A 27,422-nucleotide genomic window follows, 5' to 3' on the forward strand; every position below is an offset into this window, starting at 1 on the left:
GCTGCTGCTGGCCGAAGGGCGGGTGCGCCGGGCTTCCCTGGCTCAGGGAAGAGGCGGGCGGCGCGAGCGCCAGCGCGCGAATCCCGGTCCCACGGTGGCAGCCTGCGCAGGACCCCACCCTGCGCAGAGAGCGAGCCCGGCTTTCCCCGGGGAGCCGCGTGCTCGCAGGCCGGCGGTGGCGAGCAGGTAACTTGCGAGGACGGGCAACCGCTCCTCCTCGCCCTTTTCTGTCTGGGACGGACCGGGCGGGGCGAACCCGGCTCCGGCTGGTTTGGAGCCCACCCTTTTGGGAGGCGGTGGTCGGAGAGCGGTGGGGAGGGCGCTCTTTAGCTGGGGGGAGTTCTGCGGCTGGCGGGAGGAGGGCGCGAGCGGTCCCAGCGGCCCCTCCGGAGCAGCCGTGCCCCGGCACACGTCAGTTCCCCGCTGGGTGGAGAGCGGCGACTTGGTTAAAAATAAGAACACAAGAGCGGGTGCTGCGAGGGCGACGGCGAGAGGCGCCTCTTCGGACGTTCTCTGGGACTTGTGGGGCTTGGGAGGCGTTCGCTTAAAAGTTTTTTGGGGTGCTCGTACGAAGCGAGGGAGAGTGCGCGCGCTTCCCCCCCCCCGCCCCCAGCTTTTGAGGACAACCTGTCAAAACGCCTCTATAAAGGCGGGGAGGGTCTATAGTATTCCCCAGCCTCCGAGTCGAGCGAAGCGAGTTTCCTTCTCCTGGAGAAGGTGCGAGTTTCCCTCACAGCTTGCTTGGCCCTTAGGATGTATGTGAATAGGGTACCTGTTCCTGCTTTCAGAACTAAGCACAACCTGAAGATCCCGTAAGGCTGATGAGCGACCTCCTGTCAAACTTTGTCAGGGTGGTTGTTGACGGACAAAATAGTATGTTCTCCCCCCCCCCTCCTATTTCAGTATATTCTTATGAATAAATATTCTTATATGCCTTAGTCATTCTGAGTATGAAACAGGAGGGGGGTGTTATTAATGCAAAATGACAAGGGTATTGGGAGGGTAGTTTGGGGAGTTGTGCATTATGAGCCTGGATTTATTCCACAAGGGATATGGCTAGCACGGAAATTTGGCTGCCCAATATCCTGTTGGTTCATATAAAAGGTATAAAGTTAAGCTTCCTAATTTAGGAGAGGATGTAAAATCACCCCTCCCCTCCCTTCTTTTTCAACTTTGGATCAATTAATCTGGAGTGCATCCTATTCCCTGGATTCTGTACACAGTTATCAATATGGGCAGAATGACAACTGCTACATGTATAATCATACCTGGAAAACAACGGAAAAGCCCACCCAGTTAGTACAAAAAGGGAACTTAAAGCCACAGCCTTACACTAATTTAAATATACATCTTAGAAAATGTCCCATTGCTTTTATCTAGATGCTACTTTAGTTAGTTATTAGATTAATAAATCACGCTCTTGTCATAGTAGTGTTCCCAGACCAGTTCACACTACAATAATAAAAGCAATACAAGAAGCACATAAAACTGATAAAACTGCAGAGTAAAACAGCTGATTAAACACAACCAAGTAAGGCACACCGGGTAAAATGTACACAGAGGCAGTTTTAAAAGCTTTGGAGAGGAAAAGGGCCTGATCCTGAAACAACATCAGCATAGGTACCATGTGAGCCTCTCTGGGAAGAACATTGCAAAGATGGGCTGCTAGAACTGAAAGGGCTCTTGTCCCAGTTGCCATCTGCTTTAGCTCAGAAAACAGGGCCACTTGGATGAGAGCGTCCCATTATGATTTCTTTATTGGTCAGACTGGGATCAGAACATACAGTCCAACAAATACCTGGTCTTTAAGCCTTGTGCTTTAAAGATAAGCACACACACTTTGAATTAAGCTTAGAAATGGACCAAGTGCCAGTTGGTGTTGTTCCAGCACCAGCAAGATATGGTCCCAGCACCCAGTCCAAGGTAACAGCTTAGTATACAATCCTATGCATGTTTAGATAGAAAAAAATCCTACAGCTCCCAGCATTCCCTAGCCAGCATGGGTGGATGCTGGCTAGGGAACGCTGGGAGTTGTAGGACTTTTCTCAGTCCAGACATGCATAGGATTGCACCTTCAGTGACTGTATTTTGAGATTACTGCAGTTTTCAAACTATTTTCAAAGGCCGTCTCACTTACAATGCATTGCAGTAGTCTAAGCTGGAGGTTATCAGATTTATTTTACATGCCAAACAATTATTCATTAGGAAACAAGTATATAAGCCACTTAGCTTAGAATATGTAAATCTTACTGAAAATATTTTGTTTTGGCTCATAGCAGTGCAGTTGGGAGACTCAACATTAAGAGTATGATCTGATCTCGGAAGTTAAGCAGGGTCAGCCCTGGTTAGTACTTGGATTGGATGGGAGGCCGCCTGGGAATCAGGCTTTCCGCATGGAGCAGGTGGTTGGACTCGATGGTCTTGTAGGCCCCTTGCAGCCCTATGATTCTATGTTCTATGATTATAAAATTATATAATCCATATTGCTTTACCTATAAACATTATTGTGCTCAGTTTCTAGCTTTCATTATTATTCCTTTCCAAAAATAAGGTACTCGGTACTCGGTGATTGTTGGTCTGTAGTGCTTGTGTTGATGTACATTATGAAAGGGAACCATGTTTCCATAAATGTATCCTTTTTAATTGTTTCTCTGAGTAGTCTGTTCAGCAAGAGCTACTTTCTAAATTTTTAAAAACTAACCATTTACTGTATAACCTTCTGCTCTGAAAGGCAACCTAGAAATATTTTAAATAAATAAATATCCTCTGGTGTTTTCCAATATGCTAGTTCCATCTTATAACAAAACATCTTAACAGTAACAAAATACAATCCTGATGTAATAACTGCTTAGTACAGCACTATTTGCTTAGATGAGTTATTTGTGATATATAATCAAATATACATCTCCAAAAGACTTGTATGTGCTCACATGTCTACCACATGTGAAAGCAGTGCCTCTAACCTAACAGCCTGTCCTGCAGTTTGGTGGCAGAGTTTTGTTGATGTGCTTTAATTTTACTGGTAATCTTTGGTAACAATCGCAGAAGCACAGTGGAGTTCAATTTGGGATTTATACTACACTTGCTGTTTACTGTGTTAACATTATCTTTAGTATTAAGATATATCTTTTAATATTTCCGTTTGTTCTTGACAACTGGCTGGAGGGATGGGTTAGATGGTTAGATGGTTAAGAGGAAGGCAAAGTAGTCCTTGGCATTTAGATCAGGAGATTCTGTTTTGTAAATATGTTCCCTCTATCTTACAATGCCATTTACCAATAGAATTTTAATACGATTTCAAATAACTCTTCCATCATTTTAAACATATACAGAGAAGGCATGCGTTGTATTGGACAAAATAGAAATAGGAATATACAAGGTGGACCTGCAACAAAATGTTGCAGTGAGGGGGAGTACTTCTTTTTAGAGTTTAGTCAGTCATTCCCTCCGCCAGTATACTCCATTCTATTTCCCCTTCCCCTCTGGTCTTCCATTCCCTCCCCTACCACAACAGTCAGCCAGCCTTCATAGGAACAAAGGAAGCTGCTTTATACTGCTGAGTCAGATCCTTGTTCCATCTAGCCCAGTACTGTTGACACTGACTGGCAATGGCTCTCCAGGGTTTCAGGCAGGAATTTTTCCCATCTTCCCTGGAGATGCTGGGGATGGAACCTGGGGGCTTCTGCATGCAAACTATGTGCTCTGCCACTGAGCTATGGCCCTTTATTCCATGGCCACTGAGCATATCCAGTCTTCACTGGGCTATTTTGGGGGGTTCCCCCTGTAGAGCTATTTTCTACCCCCAAAAGGGACTTCTGCACACTTTAAGGTTCCCCCAGCCTGCTGATACCTCTCTCTTGTGGTTGTATGGTATTGTTTTGGGTATATAAAGATCAATACTTGAGAATTGAGATTCTCTTAGTATATATGATTCCAGACCTATTTTTATTTCTGTTCTTGCTTATATCATTAAAGATTAAAAGAGGAAGCTTCATGTTAATGAACTGGGGTGAAAACTTGGATACTGATTCTTCTATATGCTTAATTTTGGCCCACTTTTAGATCTATTAAGGATGAACAAATCTAGCTGTATGATATTTTTTCCTTAGCAGAACTGACAAGTCATCAAGGAGAATTGTAATTTTATGTTTGGGAAGAGACTTGGGGCATATGTAAGAACTGAACATTGTCTTATCCTACAGTCAGCTAAGTAGTAAGGATGACCTCATTAAATTTTTACAAAGCCATGCAGGAGGAAAATTGATTAGAAGTGTTTAAAACATCAGGTTAGGTTTGTCAAGTTGAAATCAATGTATAAATAAAACTTCATAGAAAGCTAGAGAGAGAGTAAATATGCTAGAATAAAATAGAGTGAAAAAGGAGGAAATTTTAGGTTAGGTTTCTCTAGCCTGGGCCACTTGTGAATGTATATGTACTTCTGTAGAAAGAAGTTCTAATACCCTTCACCAGCTAACCTAGTCAGATAATAACACCTAAAATTACTTCATATGCATAATCTGTTTCCTTATTGCAGTCATGCTGTAGAAGGAAAATCCTACACGCGCGCGTGCACACACATACACACACACACACTGACAAGCCCTCTACTGTATTCTTATGTAAGCAAACTGACTGACAATAACAATCCTATTCATGTCTACTCAGAATTAAGCACTATTTAGTTCAGTGGGGCTTAGTTCCAGGTAAGTGTGTATAGGATTGAAGCTTCAGGATTGAATCACATTGACCCCATTTTGGATATATTTTTTGAGTATGTACAGGACAAATTGAATGTATACATAGCAAACTGGACATGCATATCAGGATGCGATGGAAACTAATTCTTCATGTGTCTATTGCAAGTTGCAAGATTTACACATTTACACAGAGTGAAACCAGTAACTAATTATGTATACTGCTAGGAGGATGTGTTAGATAAGATATGTTGCAGTTCAGAGAAAAACTATTCCTGAGATGTTGGAAGGTGTTACAAGTCTGTCCCCCCGCCCTGCCCCCCACTTTCAGTGATTCCATTCACATGACACTCATGTGGTGAAAATTCAGATATGGGTAGAATTTGCATCCACGTCTACTCGTGTGTCAGACCTGGGTTATGCTGAAGAATTTGAGCAAACCGTGGTTGTAAATCCTTCTGCTTCATGATTGTCACCAAAACAAGGGGCTCTGACACATGTCTATAAATAAAAATCATAAGTTGGAAATATTGTTTGGTATTAAAAATTCCGATGCTAACATTATAATAAATTCATTGGCATCACCTGGGACACTATTTGGTTGCGTAAGTAGCCTGCTGCTATGAAGTACAAGCTTAAGAATCCCACTTCATCACATTGAATAGCTTATGTCTGGATCAGTTACACTGATTTCACTAGTACGCCTTGCTATAGAAAAGAGGTCTCACACCTTTACAATGTACAATAACTTTCAAGTGGTGATTTGTCAGGCTGGCTGTTGATGGGCCAATATTGTTTCACTACTTAGATGTTAATATTTTCACACACAAGTTAAGGTCCATTTGTAAGTCCTCTTTATTGAAAGTTTAGAAACCATGTGTTCATTCCTACATTGAGCAAAGAAAGTTTGAATTTCTGCATGTGTAACTAGTGCATGCACAAGATCACAATCTCTGCTACTTCATTCTATGATTCTGTCCTTTGAATACTTCAGTGTTTTCTTTACTAGAAAAATGACAAATAAATTTATTAATAGAATGTATTCTACAATTCATGTAATTGTTAAAAGAAATCAGCCATTTTATTTTGGGTCAACTCTTTAAAAAACAATAAGCCCTTTATTCTGAACCTAACTTATCAAGAGTAACTGCTACCAACTACAGTAGTGAGTGTTCTGTCACTAATATGGATTGAATTGTTACTCTGCATATACGCATACATTGAAAGAACTGGAAGAACAATCTTAGTTTTTAGGTCGGTCATTCTGCTGGGAATATGCCAATTTGAGCATAAAGGTCATGTAACAATGGAGAATTCCTCCAAAGAAAATACCAGCCATAGAACATGCTGGCCATCACACAGCTCACACATCCATTTGCTTTGCCACACAACCCTTGAACTGTAGCTTCAGAAATTAAATCCATAACTTTTCATGCGGTGAAGTGTGTGGCAGTTTGGGTAATACCTCAAATATGTTTATCTCTGCCATTGAAACTACGCTTATTAATTTCAGTAAAATTTATTTCCTAATAAGTGGGCTTAGAAGGATCACAACCTAAATTTGAATGATAGAGAACTTAAATTGTACACTAGAGGAGCTCATTGTTTATCCCTATGTGTAGAAATCAGCGAGCATAACAGTGTTAATAATTAATAGGACCTTTCTCTTGAGCTATATCAGATAATCAGATCTCACTGTACTGCTCAGTTGCACTAATGCTTATCTCTTTCTTGAGCAACAGAAATTCCTTCCTCCCTACCACTAATTCATACTATTAGAATATAAGGAAGTTATCCTTGTGTCCTGTGGAAAAGCCTTTTTTCTTCCTCTCATTCCATACACACGAGATGCATACATGATACCAAAAGTCTGTCTTCATGAGGCAATCAGCTTCTAGGAAAAAATAAATAAGCCAACATCTATATATCTTTATTTATAGGAAAAATACTTCCAGAAGGATGCATTCCCTTTTGTATTTTGTATTCTCCTTTGTAAGTGGTCATTAAATCTGACAGAGGATATGAACTGTGGCACTGCATGTAATTGAATCATCATATCAAGCGTTGATTCATACTAAAACATGTAGTCATTGTAGGTATGGTTGTGTTCTCAGCTTAGCAGCTAGTTCTGAAGTGTAAACTAGTCTTTACAGATATAATTTGAACCCGACTGAATTCTCTTCTCAAGCACAGCCCTTTCTTTAACCCATTTTTTCCTCAACTCTTTATTTTTTGCTTCATTTAAGATTTCCTTTAAAGTATTATGTGAAGGTCTTCGTTTCTACTGCCACTTCCTTGCAGTTGAGTTAGAATTGTCGTACAGTAACTGGCTTCAATCCAAAGCTCTGTGGGGTTTAATAACCCTCTGAGCACCATTTGAGCAGAGTGGACTAGCATTTGCTTGCATACACATTGGGGCCTCTAGAGCAGGGTTGATACATGTTGAAGGTATGATCAGCCTTCTTCAACCAGTCTGGTTTCAGTTGTGCTGACACCTGTAATTTCTCATCTAAGAATGGGATACAAACTTAACTTTCTTTAAAGTGGTGGTTTTATTAAAATGGCAATTATACTGAATGAAGAGGAGGAGATAAAGCACTGTGCTACTTATATGTTGATGCAGCAATTAAGATATTCAACATATGTTGAAATACTGATTTTATTATTTAACTATTTTGTTAAGTTAACATGAATTTAGTAGATTAATGAACTGTATATATTGCTATTTTTATTGTTCTCTGGTTGGTTGTCAGCTGCTTTGGACTTTCCAGAGAAAGGAACAACAGGATATAAATAATGAAATGAAGCTTCAGGAGCTACATATGCTTATGTGGCACTAGCACATAATTACTACATTCAGACAAAATGACACACTATGGTTTGTCATTATGAAAGTGTGCCACTGTGACCTTAGGCTTGCATGTTCTCTCTCCCCTTCTCCTCTCTACACAGAAGCTTCTGTGCATGGTTTACAACAAACCACAGTTTTCCATTTTGTCTGAATAGAGGACATTGTGGTGTTGTATACACCCCAGTTAGTTAACAAATCAGAATATCATGCTCCTGAAGAGCAGAATTGTACATTTAATTCATTATTACAGATTGCGGAACTATCATGGATTCATGTCTCCTCCCCGCTGCAGCTGATGCTTTTCCTCACAAGTCTCTTCTAAGGAATGTGGGGTGCTCAGAAAAGGCATGGGATGTGACACAGTGGGAAGGGCAAAATTCAGGAAACTGGCCAGAGGCAGCCAATAACTGCAATTGTAAATCTCATTTAGTGGATCTTTTCTTTATTTTTAATGGTTTGGCATATCTTTCTTCGTAGAAGATAATAAAACATGAACTTATTGTAGGTTTTAAAAAACAAAGGCAGACTTGAATGAAGAATGGTTCCTAGAATAGATTACATTCTTTGTACTGTATTAAGGTACACTCAACATGTTCTGTATAATAGAAGTCGGTCATTTGTACAAACAAATTTAAAGTGAACAGAAATCAAATACTTATTAGCTGCCTAACCAAACCATGACAAACTTAGTTCTCTGCCATCCTGTGAATTGCCTAAGTCATTCTGGGGTAGGACTGGAAGAATGTACAATAGCCAGTGCCACACTATAACAACCTAGCATTACTATAGCCCTGCTTCCACAGTGGCATGATTAGGCTTGGCAATATGTCTTTTCCATATTGCAACATGATCCATTTACTGCTGTTGGCCTGTTTCTTTCTTAACACACCCAAAGATTCTTGCTGCTCATAAGTGGTGAAATGTATGCCTACAATTGTGCCTAGCTATGCATGATGTTCACAGTGCTGAAAATTAAAGTTATATCTCTAAGCCTGACCCTATAAACGTGCATAACTGAAGAGAAGTGGAATAGCTTGTACCAAGGCAGCTACAGCATAATGTTGTGCTTGACACACAGCCATACCATACCATACCATACCATACCATACCATACCATACCATACTATACAGCTCTGGAGCTATATACTGTATAGCTCTGGAGACACTTTTTCTGTTCACCATACCATTGACAAATGCAATGAACTTATTTGCAGAAAAGATGATTCACCAAACTTTGGTATCATGCTTGGTATCTAGGAACTTGTGCCTATGGTGCTGGTGATTTGTGCTGTAGGACGTCACTATTACATTGCTGCCATGTCTTTAGTTTTGCCTCCCAGTGCAAGTGTACTGCCACAGGCCGTGATGTTCTAGCACAGCAACCACTTGTACCACATGGAGTTGGACTCGATGGCCTTGTTGGCCCCTTCCAACCCTACTATTCTACGATTCTATGACATCCTGGCCCTTTCTTTGCTGATGAAGCATCCCATAAGTTTGAGTACTGAAATTAAAACATCGTTTGTTTGTTTGTTTGTTTGTTTGTTTTTCTAAACATTTAATATTTTTGTATTTGTTCAGGTGTTTGATTTCAATCAGCCAGTGAATACTGACACTACTCAGCTATAGGCCTGTGTGTCTTCATGAGTAGCTTTCAGATTGTAAGAAAGAGGTGCTTTAAAGAATGGAGTTGGCTCACAGCTTATTACTTAATGAAGAGGCCTATAACCAACTGGGTGAATTTCAGAAAGCAGAGTTTGGTTTTGAGTGGCTGAGATTTTTGGAAAAACTTTTACCAGCAACCAGTCGGGTAAGTATCATACAACTGGAATGGAATAATATTTTTTAAAAATTATATTTGATTCATATTTTTCTCTCCTAAATGGGCCACAACAGCCAGTGTGGTTTGAGAAGAAATGCTTTTTAAGCCAAAGCAAGGGAACTGATGGAAAGGCTGGCTAGGAGCAGACATGGGAGCTGAATGCCATCTTGAACCAGACTCAAACTTTAAAGGGTCTGGACCTACTGAAAATGGGGCAAGGTTTTTCCAACAGGGATTGTTTACATACTGACCCCACCACAATTTAAAGTTTGCCCCTCCTCTAATTTCACCTACTTACTCTATTATATTTTCAGGCTGATATAAAGGAAAAACAGAGCACGCTTGTTGAACAACTGCTATCTTTATTAACCAGCTCACCAGGACCTCCTGCCAGACAGCTCATTGCTAAGAATCTCGCTTTACTATATAGCTCTGGAGACACCTTTTCTGTTCACCAGACCATTGACAAATGCAATGAACTTATTCGCAGTAAAGATGATTCACCAAGCTATCTACCGACAAAACTGTAAGTCTAAAAGTCCAACTAAGTGATATTAAAATATTATTTCTTCATTATAAACAACAAAGGAGTCTGTGGCACCTTAAATAATAATTGACAAACTGACTGTGGCATGAGTTCTGTAGGACTGACTCCTGGTTTTTGTTGTCTCAGGCAAGAGAGCCATAGTTGCACCCTGTGTTTCCTCATGCACTACCCACTTGCTATACTACACCACAGCAGCCTATTTCTTTACTTTTCTCCTGTTCTTTTCTACATTTGCATCCCTGTGCAGGGGTAAGCCTAGAATCAGATGACCGGGGCAGTATGGTCCAACCAGTTTAGTTGAGGCAAAGAGGCAATGATGTGAAGGCAGTAATTGCAGGTGTGGCTAGAGATGTTGGCTTCATAGGTAATCCAGCCTTGTACTTAAGCACTAGCCTGGCAAGCACAGGTGACCAGGAATTCTGTGCAGTCAAGTAACGAGGCTGGAGAAGGGTTGGACGCTCTGTCCCTCTTCTGTGCCAGCATAGACACCAAGTGGACTGCTGAAGAACATAAGAATAGCCATGCTAGATTGGACCAAAGGCCTGTCTAGTCCAGTATTCACACAGTAGCTGACCAGCTGCCTTTGGGAAGCCCACAATTAGGACATGAGTGCAATAGCACCCTCCTGCTTGAATTCCCCAGCAGTGGGGACATGATCTTGAGAAGCCCAGAATAGAAATGCAGTTCTGTGTCCTCCTCTGCCAGCCACTAGCAGGCTAGTAACATTTTTGAAGGCTAGTAACTTTGGAGGGCTTATTTAAAAGGTTTGGGTAATTGCAGCCCTGTTACCAGGGCTATAGAGGTGCACTTAGAAGAAATGTCCCATGAGACTTTGGAAGGGGAGAAGGAGGCATGCATGGCCTTGGAAACACACTTAAGAGCAGGAGGAACCCAGCTGAAAAGGATTTCTTCTGAGCTCAGCTCAGCTTGAGCACCAAAGAGAACATGCCCAGTGAGATAGGGAAGGCGTGCTGGAATGAATATTAATCCTTTTGCCCTCTAGCTTTGGTTATTAGCAAGTGCCTGTGTGCTCTCTTGCTCCACACTCCTTTCTCTGGACACACTCAAAGGGAAGGTGAAAGGGGGAGAGGGCCCAGGCTAAGGTTGACCACTGATGCCAGAGCTGGACAAGAGCTAACTTCATCAGACATATTGGACTACAAAAATGCCGGAGTGAACGTCTTAATTTTCTTTAAGTTGCCACACAACTTCTTAGTTGTTTGTTTGTGGTCATCAGAATAGACAGTAATGGCTGTCCTCCTTTTATGGCCTTTTTCTTTATTAATCATTGGGAAATAGCAAATCACATCAATTGTTTAAACAAAGAAGAAGCTGCTTGAAACAATCCAAAATGTTCTTTTTCATATAATACTGAAAGTAGTCTACCATTCTGGGTTTTTTTTAATATTGATTTTTTTTATTCTTGAAATTTACTTCCTAAGTAATTTAATAGTTAATTGCATTTTTGTACCTAAGTATTTCAGCTGTGAGTAGTAAGTTAAATGCTGGCCTTATGAATTTAAGAACATTTTGCTAAACATACATTGACTAACTGCAATTGTTTTTCCCTTTCCAATTCTGTGTTTTAAAAAGTGCTGCAGTGGTTTGTTTGGGCTATCTGTACAAAAAGCTGGGAAGAATTTTGGGCAACAGCTTTGTGGATACCGTAGGAAATATCCTTAAAGCAATGAAGAATGCAGAGGTAAGGAAGTATGAATTCAAAGCAGAAGTTAACAAATGCCAGAATGGGCACGTTGTCATTTAAAAAAAAAAATGACCAAAGGAAACTTATTGGGAAAACATTTACTGGATACTCTTCCCAATGAGAGAGGAGCTATAGTACTATGAGATTATGAGCATTGTTGCATATTCTTAGAACCATATATTATTATACCATTAATTCATTAAAGGTGCAATCGTATGCATGTTTAGACAGAAAAAAGTCGTACAACTCCCAGCGTTCCCCAGCCAGCATGCCCTAAAATACCAGCAAATTCTTTTTCTTGGACTGAGTTTATTCAGAAGCAGGGCCACTCTGTCAGCCCTTTTGAAAGACCAGCTCCATCAGGCCTTTCCCACAACTGTCACCAGGCAGCACCTGGTCCATCAGGCTGCAGAAGAGGGAGATGGGAAATTGGGCTGTTCCCTCAGCTCCACATGCTCCTTCTCTCCCTGAACTGTTTCCAGCTGGTCAGGATAAGACTACTGTTTAACTTCAAGAATTGGTGCTTGAGTTTGATTTTTCCCCTCTTCCTTCCCCATCCTTTTTGTGTGGTTTTTCTTAAATTGTAAGCTTGTGGTCAGGGACTGTCTTGTTTTTTACTGATGTCATGTAAGCCACTGTCGGGTTCCTTTGGCTGTAGGAAGGGATAAAAATGCCTTAAATAAATAAAATACTGTTTGCCTTAAAAGGGTGTTGTTCTTTTTATAGTCACAATTTCCCCTACTTTAACTATATAAGTGCTGACCTAGACCAGAAATCTTTCTTTGGACTCTTCTAGCTGACCAAGTGAACTCAAGCAGGTTTTGAGATCTTGAATGGTTTAGAGACTGAAGACACAGTCCTATGCAAGTTTAGACAGAAAAAAAGGCCTACAAGTCCCAGCATGCCTCAGCCAGCATGGGTGGCTGGGGCATGCTGGGAATTGTAGGCCTTTTTTCTATCTAAACTTGCATAGGATTGTGCCCTAAAGGGGCTCCACTGGGGGCAACCAGCTTCCAACCTTTACCCAGCTTCCAACCTTTACTCAGCCATGTAGTTAACCTGGGAAGCTTTGGGCGAGAACTCTCAACCTAACGTAACTTGCATCATTGCAGTGATGCTTTTGCTTAGCTTTGCGAGGTTGGAGGAGCCAGTTCTTGACGATTTGCTTCCATTCTTAAGTGCTCTGTGGTGCTGCTGTTCAGTTTTTATTTTTGTAGTTTAATGATGTTATACGTTTTATACTCTACAACACCTTGAGAGCTTATTGGCTGAAAGACAGTATAGGGATGCTTCAATAAATAAAAATGTTGTTCTGAGCTCGCTGGAGGACGAGTGTGATAAAAATGTAGCAAATGAATAAATAGAACAATTCTCTTTAGTTGCAAAATAAGATGACCTTTTTCTCTTGTAGTCTCAAGGGCGGTATGAGATCATGCTAAGTTTGCAAAATATATTGAAAGGGCTGGGAGCTGCTGCTATTCCATGTCACAGAGATATTTACAAAGCTGCCCGTTCATGCCTAACGGATAGATCGATGGCAGTTCGCTGTGCCGCTGCAAAGGTAAAATGCCCTATTAATTGTTCATAGTAATTAATCTTCCTGTATACAATTGTGTATGTTAAATGGAGGATAAAAGGAAATATTTTTTCCCCTTTTTTGGCACAAAAAAGATTTTTGTTAACCTAAATATAGTCTTTGCTAAATACTGCATTCATATTCTTCTCTATATCTTTGCTAGGGTTTCCATCCTAGACAGAAATGCCTGTATCTTTTGTCAGTTATCTGTGCAAACCAGTATTGTGAAACTCAAGTATGCCATCCAAATGTACATTTTGCAGTCTTGAGTGGCACTGTATCCAAAAAGCCCTACAGACTATAGTGAGGTGCACATATATTAATAACCGGGTCACATTCCCTTCCTGTGCTCAGTCAACAAGTGATTGGCAAGTTAACATCTATTTATATGTACACATTTTTCTTAAACTGTTTGTGTGCCATTTGAGATCACTACGTATTTCCATATATTGGAAACTAGTATTGGCAATTCAGATGTTGCACTTTTCTCCCTACCCTCCACCCTACCCAAATGGATCACCTTTTCAGTTGTGTACTATTTTTAAGTCTTCCTGTCCTGCATGGTTGGATCCTTGCAAGGATAATATAAGTGAGGTTGAGCAGGGTACTGGCTTACATGAAGAAGGGTTTTTTCCCCCATGCCAAACAGAAGCTTGCAGATGTCTTCATCTGAAAGAGGTGAAGAGGTGTTTATCGGCTCAAGTATTGCCCTTTATGGCCATAGCAATACTTACAGGTCTTTTGAGTATAATATACTAAGCTTCTTTTGAGACTTACATTGTAATCTAATACATGGCTACTCAGAAGTAAGCCCCATTGAGTTCAGTGGGGCTTATTCCAAGGTAAATAGGTATAGCATCGCAGCCCTAATGATATTGGGCTACATCCAACATTATGTGAGCAGATGTCTCCTTATGCAATGGGACTCTCCCTTCCCCTTCTTCCTTCTGCAATTCCCTGTGCACTCCCCAGATCTACTCCAGAGGGTCCCCCAATCTTCTGGAGCAGATTTGGGGGTGCATGAAGGACTGCAGGAGGAAAGGGGAATACATTCTACTGGCAGTGTCCATTCTGCTGGTGGACAGATGTCATTGGATACAATTGATTAGCTTTTAGGTACAATATTCCAAGTTACACGGTATTTACAGACACACAATTAAATTTATTTCTTTTACCTGCTCTTCCTTTCTTTTCTTTTGGTATAGTGTCTTCTTGAACTTCAGAGTGAAGCAACTTTTATGTGGAGTACAGACCTGGATAGTGTAGTGACGCTGTGTTTTAAATCCTTTGAAGGGTCTAATTATGATGTACGAATGGCTGTTTCTAAGCTTTTAGGCTATGTGTTGGTTAGCACTGTAACATCTAAAGGCACAGGTAAGTTTATTAGTGATTCCCCCCATCCCTACATTGGTGTAGGAAAAAATAACGTGCCCAATTATTAGCAAATTACCCTTCAAAAGAGATACATGGTGCTGTATGGTGGCATATATGATTTTTCCCCTATGCCATTTCAAACCTACACCATATGTAAGGAAATATCATATATAAACCAGTCGTATGTGTTTACTGTGGGCCAAATCCAATGTTAGATAAGCAGAGTTCTGACCACACAACAGGAGTTTCTCTTCCCCTCTTCTCTGCTGCATCCCCCCACATACCCCCCAAATCTGCTCGAGGGGGTTACGCATCTCTCTGAAGCAGATCATGGGGGGAGGGGTGCACTGGGGACTCCAGGCAGGAGGAGGAATTCAGTCAGCCAGTGGTGCCCAGTCCACTGGTGAAAGGACATCTTCAGATACCATCCTAAGCATTTGTCCTGGGACAAAATAATTAAAAAAAAATCCTTCCCATAAAGTAATGGGGCAGTGGGGAAAGGGTGAGGAGAAAGGATTTGGCAGTATTGGCAACCAAACTGGAGAAGGAAGGCAAGGAGCAGTGCAAGGACAAATGGAGAAATGAGTTACTGAAGAGGGATAGCTACTTCGGTCAATCCGCACTAGTTTAATTCATTCCAATGGTCATTCAGAAATTCAGTGTATTCTAATGGTCATTTGGGGGTTTTCTATATGAGTCAATTTGTCTTGTACTTGTCATTCCCTACACACAGTTGTGTACAGGTTCTTTAGACAAAGTTGTGACCCTCCAGTTTTGCTTCTGTGTCTAACCAGCACCTTCAGTGAGTTTTTTTTTAGAGCAGGGGAATGCAATGTTAATTGTGAAAGCGAAAGAAAGTGTGATTTTCTCTTGTGTATTTGTGCTATTCCACTATATCACAGTGCCACCTAGATGTTATATAGTGGAAAAGCAGGGAAGGAAACACTCCTCTTGTAGTGCTCGGATCTCAATTCTGCGACGAAACTGAAAGCAGATTATCAGCCTCATGTGGAAAATCTAGGGATGGCGGAGAATTTCTCCCCGAATCTTCGGGAGGCCGAGCGCTGACGCATTCGGCTCCCTGAAGTTGGTTGGGAAATTCTCCGCCGGCCCCCCCCCCCGGGACGGGACTTACTTTCGGCGAATGTCCCTCTCGGCGGCGGGTCCCGGTGGCGGTTCGGCGGCAGTTCGTCGCGGGTGGGGGTTGCGGCCGGTCTCCCGAACGGCTGCCGCTGCCGCCATTGCAAAAAAAAAAACCTAAAAAAAACCCACAAAACACCCGTGATAGGCTATGTAACAATTTTCGTAGCCTATCACGGCTAGATTTCTAAAGTCAGCCGTGATAGGCTACGTAAATCGTCACATAGCCTATCACGGGTGACTTTGAAAAAAAAGCGTGTACAGCTATTTGCGTTGCCCTTATTTTCGCCGTAGTCTATGTAAATCTTTACGTAGACTAGACGTGCCAAAATAAGGAATGCAAATGGCGGCACCCCATGGGCGCCGCCATTTGCGTACGCACTTTTTTTTTTTTTTCCCAAAGTCACCCGTGATAGGCTATGTGATGATTTACGTAGCCTATCACGGCTGACTTTGGAAATCTAGCCATGATAGGCTACGTAAATCGTCACGTAGCCAATCACGGGGTCTTTTTTTTTTTTTTTACTTTTTGTTTTGTGGCCGGGGAGACAGGGCGCTTCTCCCCAGCCTGAATTTCGGCCGGGCGAGGCAGGATGCCTCCCCCCGCTCGCCTGAACTTCGGGGGGAGAAGCGAAGCGCCTCCCCCCCACCGCGAAGCCAAGCTGTGAAAAGGTAAGTGACTTTCGTACATCCCTAGGAAAATCTCATACTTTCCCATCAAAGCACTCCTCAATTTCCCTTTATTCCAGCTATGACAGCTGGATTCATTACTGTGCTCAGTTCCCGTTTTGATGATCTTCCAAAAAAAAAAAAAAAAAAGTCGTTATATTGAAGTTTTACTTATAACCTCCACCTGGGTAAATTTGGGTATTAATAGCATTTCTTGGGTCTGGGGCTGCCAGTACAGTGCTACAGTTATGCGCCGTAGTAAAGAAATTGTAGTTTGCTTAAATCAGGAATTATGCTATTTATAGATTGTGCTAATTACAATTTAGCATGAAAAGTGCTAACTCAACTTCCCCATTCAGGAAACCAAACCTAAACATTTTTGTGAGTCCGTGTACCAGCAATGCTACTGCAGGGTTGTTATAAGGCTAGTCTAATTTCATCTCTGATGTTAACGTTATATCAACAGTGTCCTCCTGCCAAAGCCCTTGTTTGACAATATTTAAGCACTTGGGCCATTTGGTGCCATTAGCCAATATTTCCAGTGAAGGAGCCTACAGTCAGGGTCAGAAATATTGGAACAAGGATAACTGTTTTGGCAGTTGGCCTCTGTACATCACCACATTGAAGCTGAAAGGAAACACAACCAGATGGGAGCGAAGTCAGGACTTCCAGCTGTAATTCAAGGGGTTTGACAAAAGTGGGGCACTAACCATTCAGGAGGTACAGCCAGTGGCATACACACACACCCGTCGTTGGCGGCTCATAAGTAATGGAACAAACCAACATCATTTCAAACTTAAGGATCGCCTTTAATACCTGGATGAAAATCCTTTGCAGTCAATGACTGCCTGAAGTCTGGAACCCATGGACAATACCAAATGCTGAGTTTCCTCCCTCGAGATGCTTTGCCAGGCCTTTAGTGCAGCTGCCTTCGGCTGCTGCTTGTTTGTGGGTCTTTCTGCCTTCAGTCTTGTCTTCATTAAGTGAAAAGCATGCTCTATCGGGTGGAGATCAGATGACTGACTTGGCCACTGAAGAGCATCCCACTTCTTTGCCTTGAGAAACTCTTGGGTAGCTTTTGCTGTATGTTTTGGGTCATTATCCATCTGCAATATGAAGCGGCGTCCTATCAGTTTGGCAGCATTCGGCTGAATCTGAGCAGAAAGTATAGCCCTATACATTTCAGAATTCATCCTGCTGCTTTTATCAGCAGTCGGGTCATCAATAAATACCAGAGACATGGTTCCATTGGCAGCCATACATGCCCACGCCATAACATTGCCTCCACCATGTTTGACAGATGATGTGGTATGCTTTGGATTATGAGCTGTTCCTTTCCTTCTCCATACTTTTCTCTCCCCATCATTCTGGTACAAGTTAATCTTGGTATCATCAGTGCAAAGAATCTTATTCCAGAACTGGGCAGGCTTTTTTAGGTGTTTGTTGGCAAAGGCTAATCTGGCCTTTCGGTTATTGAGCGTTACCAGTGGTTTGCACCTTGTTGTGAAGCCTCTGTATTTACATTCATAAAGCCGTCTCTTGACTGGAGATGTTGACAATGACATGCCTACCTCCGCAAAAGCGTTCTTGACCTGGCTAGATGTTGTGAAAGGGTTCCTCTTCACCCTGAGCAGAATTCTGCGGTCATCCACTTCAGTTGTCTTCTGTGGTCTTTCAGGCCTTTGGCTGTTGCTGAGCTTGCCAGTTAATTCCTTCTTTTTCAGGATGTTCCAAACTGTTGTATTGGCCACTCCCACTGTTTTTGCTATCTCTCTGATGGGTTTATTTTGTTTCCTCAGCCTAATGATGGCCTCCTTCACTCGCATGGACACCTCTTTGGACCTCATGTTGGGAGTTCCAGTGAACAGCTACCAGATGCAAATGTAACACTCAGAACCACCTCCAGACCTTTCATCTGCTTGATTGGTCATGGGGGACCCAGGAAACAGGCCACAGCTGGCCATGCAGCTGCTTGTCAGCCTTTCATTCCATTACTTATGAGCCACCAACGATGGGGAGGGGGGTATGCCACTGGCTGTACTTCCTGAATGGTTAGTGCTCCACTTTTGTCAAACCCCTTGAATTACAGCTGGAAGTCCTGACTTCGCTCCTATCTGGGTGTGTTTCCTTTCAGCTTCAATGTGGTGGTGTACACAGGCCAACTGCCAAAACAGTTATCCTTGTTCCAGTATTTCTGGCCCTGATTGTATGTCATTTCATAAATATAGTGTGGATTTAAAACAGTTTTCAGTGCTACTCATTCTAATTTAGAACTTCTAAGGTTATAATTGTGTGCACACTTACTTGGGAGTAAGTTCAGTGAACTTGAATTTATTTCTAGGAAATATATGTAGGATTAGGCTACATAGGCTTCAGATCTTTTATTACCTAACATTTTATTAGAATACAACAGATCACAAATAAATGACAGGGATGCTCTGACTTGGATTCCTGCATTGAGCAGGGGGTTGGACTCGATGGCCTTGTAGGCCCCTTCCAACCCTACTATTTTATGATTTATGGTTCTATGAAATGAATAGTACTAGGGTTGTGTGTGGATGTTGTTGTTGTTGTGTGTGTGTGTGTGTAATATAAAAATATGTTTTTCTCCCCAATGACAAAGCATCTACTAGACAAAATGTTCGCAAAACCTCCTTTGAAGAAGCTTTGGAACTGCTGGGAACAGGTTTCCTTCGTGGGAGCTCAGGATTTCTACGAGCCAGCAGTGATATCCTGAAAGGGACCAGTTCGGTCAACAGGGATGTTAGGGTTGGAGTTACTCAGGTTTGGCTTACATTACAGAACTAAAAAATCTCATTATTATTATTATTATTATTATCATTATTAACATTTCTATACCGCTCAATAGCTGAAGCTGTCTGGGTGGTTTACAAAAATTATAAACATTAAAAATAAAATATACAGAGATTAAAAACCATACACATGAACAGACAATATATACAAAAAAAATATATCTAAAACAACTTCAAACAAACAATCTCGAAAGCAAACAACCATAACCATAAGATATTTCAGGATCGATTAAAACTTATCATATGCTGCCAAATGCCTGGGAGAAGAGAAAGGTCTTGACCTTGTGCCAAAAAGATAAAAATGTTGGCGCCAGCTGGGCCTCATCAGGGAGATCATTCCATAATTTGGGGGCCACCACCAAGAAGGCCCTCTCCCTTGTTGCCGTCTTCCGAGCTTCCCTTGGTGGAGGCAGCTGGAGGAGGGCCTTAGATGCTGAGTGTAGTATATGGGTAGGTTTGTGTCAGGAGAGGCGCTCCATCAGGTATTGTGGTCCGAAGCCATGTAAGGCTTCACAGGTTAAAACCAGCACCTTGAATTGGGCTTGGAAACATACAGGTAGCCAGTGCAAGCAGGCCAGAGTCAGTCTTACATGTTCAGAGTTTCTGGTCCTTGTTATCAGTCTAGCCGCCACATTTTGCACAAGCTGCAGCTTCTGAACCATCTTCAAAGGCAGCCCCACATAGAGTGCATTGCAGTAATCTAACTTGGCGATTACCAGAGGATAGACAAATGAAGCCAGGTTATCCCTGTCCAGATACGGGCTTAGCTGGGCCACCAACCAAAGTTGATAGAAGGCACTCCGTGCCACTGACGTCACCTGAGCCTCAAGTGACAAAGATGGTTCAAGGAGAACCCCCAAGCTATGAACTTTGTCTTTCAGGGGGAGTGCAACCCCATCCAGAACAGGTTGAACACCATCCAGTCAGCAGAACCACCCACCAACAGCATCTCAGTCATGTCTGGATTGAGCTTCAGATTATTAGCCCTCATCCAGTCCATTGTCGCAGCCAGGCACTGATTCAGCGCATCCACAGCCTCACCTGAAGAAGATGAAAAGGAGAAATAGAGCTGCGTGTCATCAGCATACTGATAACAATGCACGCCAAAACTCTGGATGACCGTGCTCAGTGGTTTCATGCAGATGTTGAACTGTACGGGGGACAAAACTGACCCTGTGGAACCCCATACTGGAGAATCCACAGGGCCCAGCAGTATTCCCCAAGCACCACCTTCTGGAGCCGACCCTTCAAGTAGGAGCGAAACCACTGCAGTGCAGTACCTTAATGGACAGCACGGTTGTTTTTTCAAACAATAACATCTAAATTTGACTAATTACCTATATTGTTCAAATGACTAAAAGCCAAATGCCTCACTTCACATTGTAAAGGTATAAACATGTTGCCTTTTAAGGAGATGTAAACAAAATTGGTTTGTTGTTTTTGTAATCTATTAAACAACAACTGCCTGCATTATGAAACTGAAGTCTTTATAGCTTTAAGAATGCATTATATTTTTGAGATGGTGGTATAAAACATTTCTTTAATCAAATCTCTTTCAGGCATATGTGGTATTTATCTCTGCACTAGGAGGGCAGTGGCTTGAAAGGAATTTCTCTGCCTTGCTTTACCATCTTCTGGACGTAGTATCTCAGTCTCACCCTAAAGCTATTCAGACTCAGATGGATGCTATCTGCTGCCGCCGTTGTATTTCATTTATTCTCCGAGCTACAGTAGGAGGCCTTCTTGGGGAAAAAGCTCAAATTGCAACTGCCAAGGAGATTTGTCAAACCATCTGGAAGCTGAAGAAAGTTGTGGGTATGAGACTAACAAGATTATTTGTTACCCCTTCCTCCCCCTTCCTTTTAACCCCTTCTTTAACTTAATGTGGCAACTTTTATTTTTATTTTTATTTATTACATTTCTTCATTGCCCATCTGGCCGGTCATCCGGCCACTCTGGGCGATGTACAGTAATACAAACAGTCTAAAAACAATAAAATTACACAGCAAAACATCATTTTCAAACATTTCCCTAACCCACCCCAAATGCCTGCCTGAACAACCAAGTTTTCAACACGTGCAGAAGCTCATTAAAGAGGGGGCATGGCAGAGTTCCCTAGGGAGGGAGTTCCACAGAGTGGGGGCCACCAAGAGAAGGTCCTCTCTCCTGTCCTCACCAGCCTAGCTGTCGTAACAGAGAGAAGGCCATCCGAGGCTGATCTTGTTGAGTGGCCTGTCTGGTGTTGCTGGAGGCGTTCCTTGAGATAGGCTGGGCCAGAACTGTATAGGTTTTTAAAGGTCAAAACCAACACCTGGAATTTGGCCCGGAAAACCACTGGTATATTTTATCATATTGCTAGATGCTGCAACGAGTGATGGTAATGTGGAAACCCGTATTGGTACAACAGATGTCGTGGCAAGCCAGCATATGCTTATATGTGCATTAGAAGAGCTGGGAAACCTCATACGTGGCTTAGGCGCTACTGCCTCACCGGTGCTACAAGATCCTAATACAGGTGATTGTTCTCCATGGCTGTGTAATTACGTCTATGAATCCTTGAGTCTTTGGACTGGTCCTATTAAAATTCAAATAAATAAAAATGTTGATGCATACTTCAGCCTAATCCAATATGCTAACACAGGAGATTATTTTTTTTTCTTTTCTAAGAGTTCATATGACCCCAGTAGAGGCTTCTCATCAATTAACTTACTGGATAAAGATTCAGAGCATTGTAGAACTGCGGTGAATAGACTGCTGGGATCAGTTTTCACAGAACCTAGGAAAAGTCTGTACTTTTCAGTGTCATTTTGTGGTTCATCACTCCTTTATGGAGCTCCATATTATGTGTATTATTCTGGCTTGGTTAAAATAAGTGTGTGCCTTGTATAATCACCATTAAGGCCATAATCCTGTTTGCACTTACTTGGGAGTAACTGCCATTTGAAAATAGTGAGACTTGTTTCTAATTAAACATGGTTAGAATTCGGCTGCAGATCTTACAAAGAGGTTATTCTTAGGAACTATAAAGAGAAAGGGACTGCTGGATACCCTGATGTGGCAGATCCTGATGTTCTGTGTTAAAGGTGAATATTGCAATAGATGTATGGAGAAAAAGATAATAAAAAATATTCCAGGGGGTTGTCTTGATGAGCAATTTAGTGCATAGTTAGAGCAATTTGAGTTCCTTCACAACAGATAACATCGTCACCAAGTCCGCTGCCAACCAGCCACTTCCCTCTTGAAAAGCTGCATTTTCTGAAACTCCTTTTACTCCGATTTTTTTTTACTGAAAGCAGCTCCTTGGCGGTTTTACCACAGTGTGGCATGTCCCACACACACATTAAATCCTGGGTGTGCCTCTCTGACCTGGCAGTGATGTGGTCAAAGGGGTGGGATGCCCCATTCCCTCTTGTTTCCTCAGTGGAAGTAGTTTTTCCCATTCACATTGAGAAAATCCCCAGGAATGTAGCAACACATTACCACAGTAGTGGGGCACTCAGTCACCTTAGGTAGCCTGCTTTTAATCTTTAATATATCCCCCCTTCTGTGCATGTTTACTCAGAAGTAAGAAATAAATCTCACTCCCCTGCAATGAAAGGGTTAAAAGCTAACTTCAGTAACTTGTTCTAAAGCGCTGTTTCCTTCTCCAATGCTTTCTTAAATATTGTGATTATGCTGTGCTTCTTTGATGTTCTGTAGTTTCTCTAATGTAAAGTCCTTTCTCGGTTGTTATGTAAAGTCCCTTTTCAGCTTTAGTGCAGTAAGGGGTTACCAGGGAGCTTCTCACTGGCAGCAGGGAGAACGAGAAAAGCAGTGGTGGGGGGGTGGGGGGGGTGGCGGAGCAGGGGGTTGGAAGCAATAGGCAAAAGTGCACACATATTGAAAATGGGGTGGGAGAAATAACTCCACAACAGATTGCTGGGATGCATGGGAACTGGGGTTGGAGGAGCTCTCAGGAGCCTTCAGATGCTGCACTGGAGAACTGGGGATTTTGGTTTCTTCAGGGAAATCTGCACACACTGGGAAAATCAGTTGCTCTCCATAATGTAGTAGCAGCAGCAGTGGGAGCCTGGACAGGGGCAGGGAAACAACCCTCTCTCATTGGTTGAGCAGACCCTGCCAGTCTGATGATGTTCAGTTCTACTCCCCCCACCCCACCCCACCAGGAAGTATCTTCAAGCTCTGAAAACCAACTTTTAAAGGTACGCTACACTCTGCTTATCTTGCTTCCTGTGTCCCTAACAGGCAAAAGCCGATTCCATGAAAATCTGGGTAATATTCCAACGCGCTTCTCATTCCATTGCTTCACACCTTGGATAGCTCCTTTAGAGTTCTGACTGAAACCTGGAGCGGATTCACTGTCCCGCTGGCATTGGAGCTGCCAGCCTCCTCTGGTTGTTGGGACATATTTATGACATGAAATATCCTTTTTAGTATTGCTTGATGCTCATATTTCTCAGTATGTTCAGATGTGAGTTGTGAATGCATCTCAGTAACTATTCCCAAAAATGTGCTGTGCTAATTTTTAAAAATTTCTTGGATTTTTTACAGCAGTTCTTGATGCAGTAATCTCCATTATCCTTCATCCCAGCATTTCAGTTCAACTAGCAGCAGCATGGTGCTTACGTTGCATTGCTGTAGCATTGCCTTGTTTCCTCTCTCCGCTTCTGGATCGCTGTATTGAGCGACTCACAGCACTGAAATCTTCCCCAGAAGCGGTGACTGGCTATAGCTTTGCTATTGCTGCTTTGTTGGGAGCTGTCAGACAGTGTCCTCTAGGAATTCCACATCACAAAGGGAAGGTAATTATTTTAACTATGTCTCCGGTATTCATTGCAATGTCACAATTGCATTTGTCACTTACCATTTGATATTGCTACAGGCAATTTGAGTACTTGAATATTGTGCTGTTGTTTGGGCAAGAAGGCTACGTTAATTTTATGTGTACATTCCTGTGCTCAGATTTTATACCCTATCATGTTCCTCAGGGAACAGTTGACATTTGAACATGATGAAGAAGATGGTGTTCAAAAGCATGCAATATTGAATAGCTAAGTGAACCAATTCAACAAATTGGTTCATGTGCCCTATGAAATGCAACCACTAATACTTTATTATCGAGCATACCACCATTAATTGTATTTATTTACTCCAGGAAATGGTGGGATAGGATTACCTAGGGCTAAAATACACACACTCTAATTTCCAGTTTATTGACTAATAAATTTCTAATTTATTGACTATTCTAAAGCCTTTGACTGTGTGGGTCATCACAAATTGTGGCAAGTTCTTGGTGGTATGGGGATACCAAGTCATCTTGTTTGCCTCCTGAGGAATCTGTATAACGACCAAGTAGCAACGGTAAGAACAGACCACGGATCAACGGACTGGTTTAAGATTGGGAAAGGAGTACGGCAGGGTTGTATACTCTCACCCTACCTATTCAACTGTACGCAGAACACATCATGCGACGTGCTGGGCTTGATGAAGCCAAGGCTGGAGTTAAAATTGCTGGAAGAAACATTAACAATCTCCGATATGCAGATGATACCACTTTGATGGCTGAAAGCGAGGAGGAGCCGAGGAACCTCATGACGAAGGTGAAAGAAGAAAGTGCAAAAGCTGGGTTGCAGTGAAACCTCAAAAAAACCAAGATTATAGCAACCAGTTTGATTGATAACTGGCAAATAGAGAGAGAAAACGTGGAGGCAGTGACAGACTTTGTCTTTCTAGGTGCAAAGATTACTGCAGACGCTGACTGCAGCCAGGAAATCAGAAGACGTTTACTTCTTGGAAGGACAGCAATGACAAATCTTGATAAAATAGTGAAGAGCAGAGACATCACACTGACAACAAAGGTCCGCATAGTTAAAGCAACGGTATTCCCCGTAGCAACCTATGGCTGTAAGAGCTGGACCATAACAAAGGCTGAGCAGATGCTTTTGAACTGTGGTGCTGGAGGAAAATTCTGAGAGTGCCTTGGACTGCAAGATCAAACCAGTCCATACTCCAGGAAATAAAGCCAGGCTGCTCACTTGGGGGAAGGATATTAAAGGCAAAACTAAAGTACTTTGGCCACATCATGAGAAGACAGGATACCCTGGAGAAGATGCTGATGCTAGGGAAAGTGGAAGGCAAAAGGAAGAGGGGCCGACCAAGGGCAAGGTGGATGGATGATATTCTGGAGGTGACAGACTCGACCTTGGGGGAACTGGGGGTGGCGACGGCCGACAGGAAGCTCTGGCGTGGGCTGGTCCATGAAGTCACAAAGAGTCGGAAGCGACTAAATGAATAAACAACAACAAATTTCCAGTGCCTCATGCACTCTCCAACCTTGTTTGTCTCTTCAGGTGAAGATAAGCATATCCACTGTTGTTTGTCAAGCCAGCTTCTTTGAAGGACCTGGCTTGATCGTGATGGGAAAAGGAGCAAACAAAGCTGGAAGGTCAGCCACAGTCCTTCCTGCTAGAAGGCCAGGAGAAGGCTTGCACTGTGTAGCTGGGGTTCCAACCCGCTGTTATCCAAAATTAGAGCTAATTTTTACAAACACACACACACACATATAAAAAGGGGGTCAAAGTAGGAGGTTACACTTTGTAGATGAAGATCCTCCTGAAGATAGGATAGACTTATAAAAGATACCTCTTCTTGGGTTTGAATAACACATTCCTGAAACTGAAGTTTGGGCCACACTGAAACTCCCGAGTCTCAGCAGGTGAAGGAAAAATAGGTCCATTAAAAAAAGGGGGGTTGCAGCAGGCCTCTGCCTGTGGCAAGGCAAGAACCTAAGTGGCCAGGCTCTGATGAATCTGGGCAAAAAGTGTTGGAAGAGTGACAGAACAACGGTGTCCCATCCCCTTCTGGTGGTTCTGTCTGGGTTTGTCCACAGGAGTTTAGAATTAGTCATCCTCCAAAAGGTGGGTAGGCTCCTGCCAGCAATGGGGAGGCTACAAGACCAAGGTAATTTCAGTAGCATGGTCCCATTTATGGCCCAACATCCATAAATGGAACTGAATGGTAAACCAAAATGGCAGACTGATGGCTTGGACCTTGGAGTCTTTATACAGTTTTAAGAAAAGTTTCAAAAGGATGTCAAACCTGATGTTACAAAAACATTACACCTGACCCAGTGAGTACATTATGCATAGAAATATCACTTCAGGACTTGGTATATGCATGCATAATTGCATTAGCATTTGCCTATCCTAGCACTACTTAATATTTGCAGTTTTGATTAGGTTGTTATTGCTAGATCTGACCTTGCATATGTGACCTGCAGGATCATTACACAAGATCACCTTGGTGTCATTTTTCCCTCCCTTGTCTTGCTGCAGTTAGACAAGGTTTTCTTAAAGTAACCACTTCCATGGTTGCCAAGTATGCAGTGCCTGCCCTACTGTTCAGCAGCCTGCTAACAAAGGCTACAAGCATAATTGAATTGATTTTTTAAAAAAAAAACAAGGTCAGTGAAAGAATGAAAATACTGTTTCTTGGATAAAGTAAAGAAAAAGAGGGAGAAATCAGCATCACTTTTAATAGTGGAGACTGAATTGAAAGTTATGGGGAAATCCTTTTCTCATGTTCTTGATGTTTTAAGAATTAATTGTTTGTCTACATTTTTAGGAGCTAGTGAAATTATTTTAAAAGATTCAAGCTTCCATAACCTCATCCTGGTTTGTTATTAGCTTAAATTGGCAGTTTACCATAGCTCACTACTTTCCCACAGGCATCACAGCTTTGTCAGTGGTAGAGAAAAATCTGTATCTGTGTTCCTGGACAATGGAAGTGAAACCCATTTAGCTTTGCCAAGGAACAGATTTTCTTTTAAAATGGCTAATTAGAAGTTCATTCACAGTTCTGTTGCCTCTCTGTGACAGAAACAGAGACCCTTCAGGCCAGGAGACTGTATGTTTTGTAGTACTGTTTTTCATTGCTACCTGCCTGGAATTGGAGTGAGTAACTTGCATACCTACTGCCTTCCTTGGATGTCATCTGTTTCTCAATCTCATTTTTTGGAATTGAATTCTGACTCTGTTCAGTCTAGGATGTGATTACCAGTCCAGTGCCTACAACAGGGGTGAGCTACAAGCCTAAATAAATAGGAGTAATGGATATTCCACTCAGCTGACATATCTTTTAATTCAAACCTGTCATAAACAAAACAGGAAGCTGCCTGTGTTTAAGGATCTGCTTCAGCTGTAGAGGTGCAAACAACCATTAGAACAACCACT

General features: G+C 42.2%; 1 protein-coding gene across 7 annotated transcripts in view; it reads left to right on the forward strand.

The window, feature by feature from the left end:
* HEATR5A (HEAT repeat containing 5A) overlaps positions 1–27,422 on the forward strand; it is a 79,857-nt gene continuing 52,435 nt past the window's right edge. For 4 of the 7 annotated variants that reach the window (XM_084844098.1, XM_084844115.1, XM_084844146.1 and 1 more), the window contains exons 1-11: positions 40–186; positions 9,127–9,355; positions 9,682–9,893; positions 11,508–11,616; positions 13,031–13,180; positions 14,401–14,569; positions 19,002–19,162; positions 20,751–21,006; positions 21,551–21,706; positions 23,437–23,463; positions 23,746–23,993. In XM_084844098.1, the coding sequence (XP_084700224.1) occupies positions 9,230–9,355; positions 9,682–9,893; positions 11,508–11,616; positions 13,031–13,180; positions 14,401–14,569; positions 19,002–19,162; positions 20,751–21,006; positions 21,551–21,706; positions 23,437–23,463; positions 23,746–23,993 (1,614 nt within the window). In that variant the 5' untranslated portion in view covers positions 40–186; positions 9,127–9,229. Of the gene's footprint in view, positions 187–9,126; positions 9,356–9,681; positions 9,894–11,507; positions 11,617–13,030; positions 13,181–14,400; positions 14,570–19,001; positions 19,163–20,750; positions 21,007–21,550; positions 21,707–23,436; positions 23,464–23,742; positions 23,994–27,422 lie in introns of all 7 variants that reach the window. The other 3 variants (XM_084844135.1, XM_084844109.1, XM_084844125.1) reach the window with 3 other exon arrangements.

This window comes from Heloderma suspectum, chromosome 1 (assembly GCF_057233095.1).
Source record: "Heloderma suspectum isolate Gila_16-S chromosome 1, 16-S_ref, whole genome shotgun sequence".
NCBI classification, from domain to species: Eukaryota; Metazoa; Chordata; class Lepidosauria; order Squamata; family Helodermatidae; genus Heloderma; species Heloderma suspectum.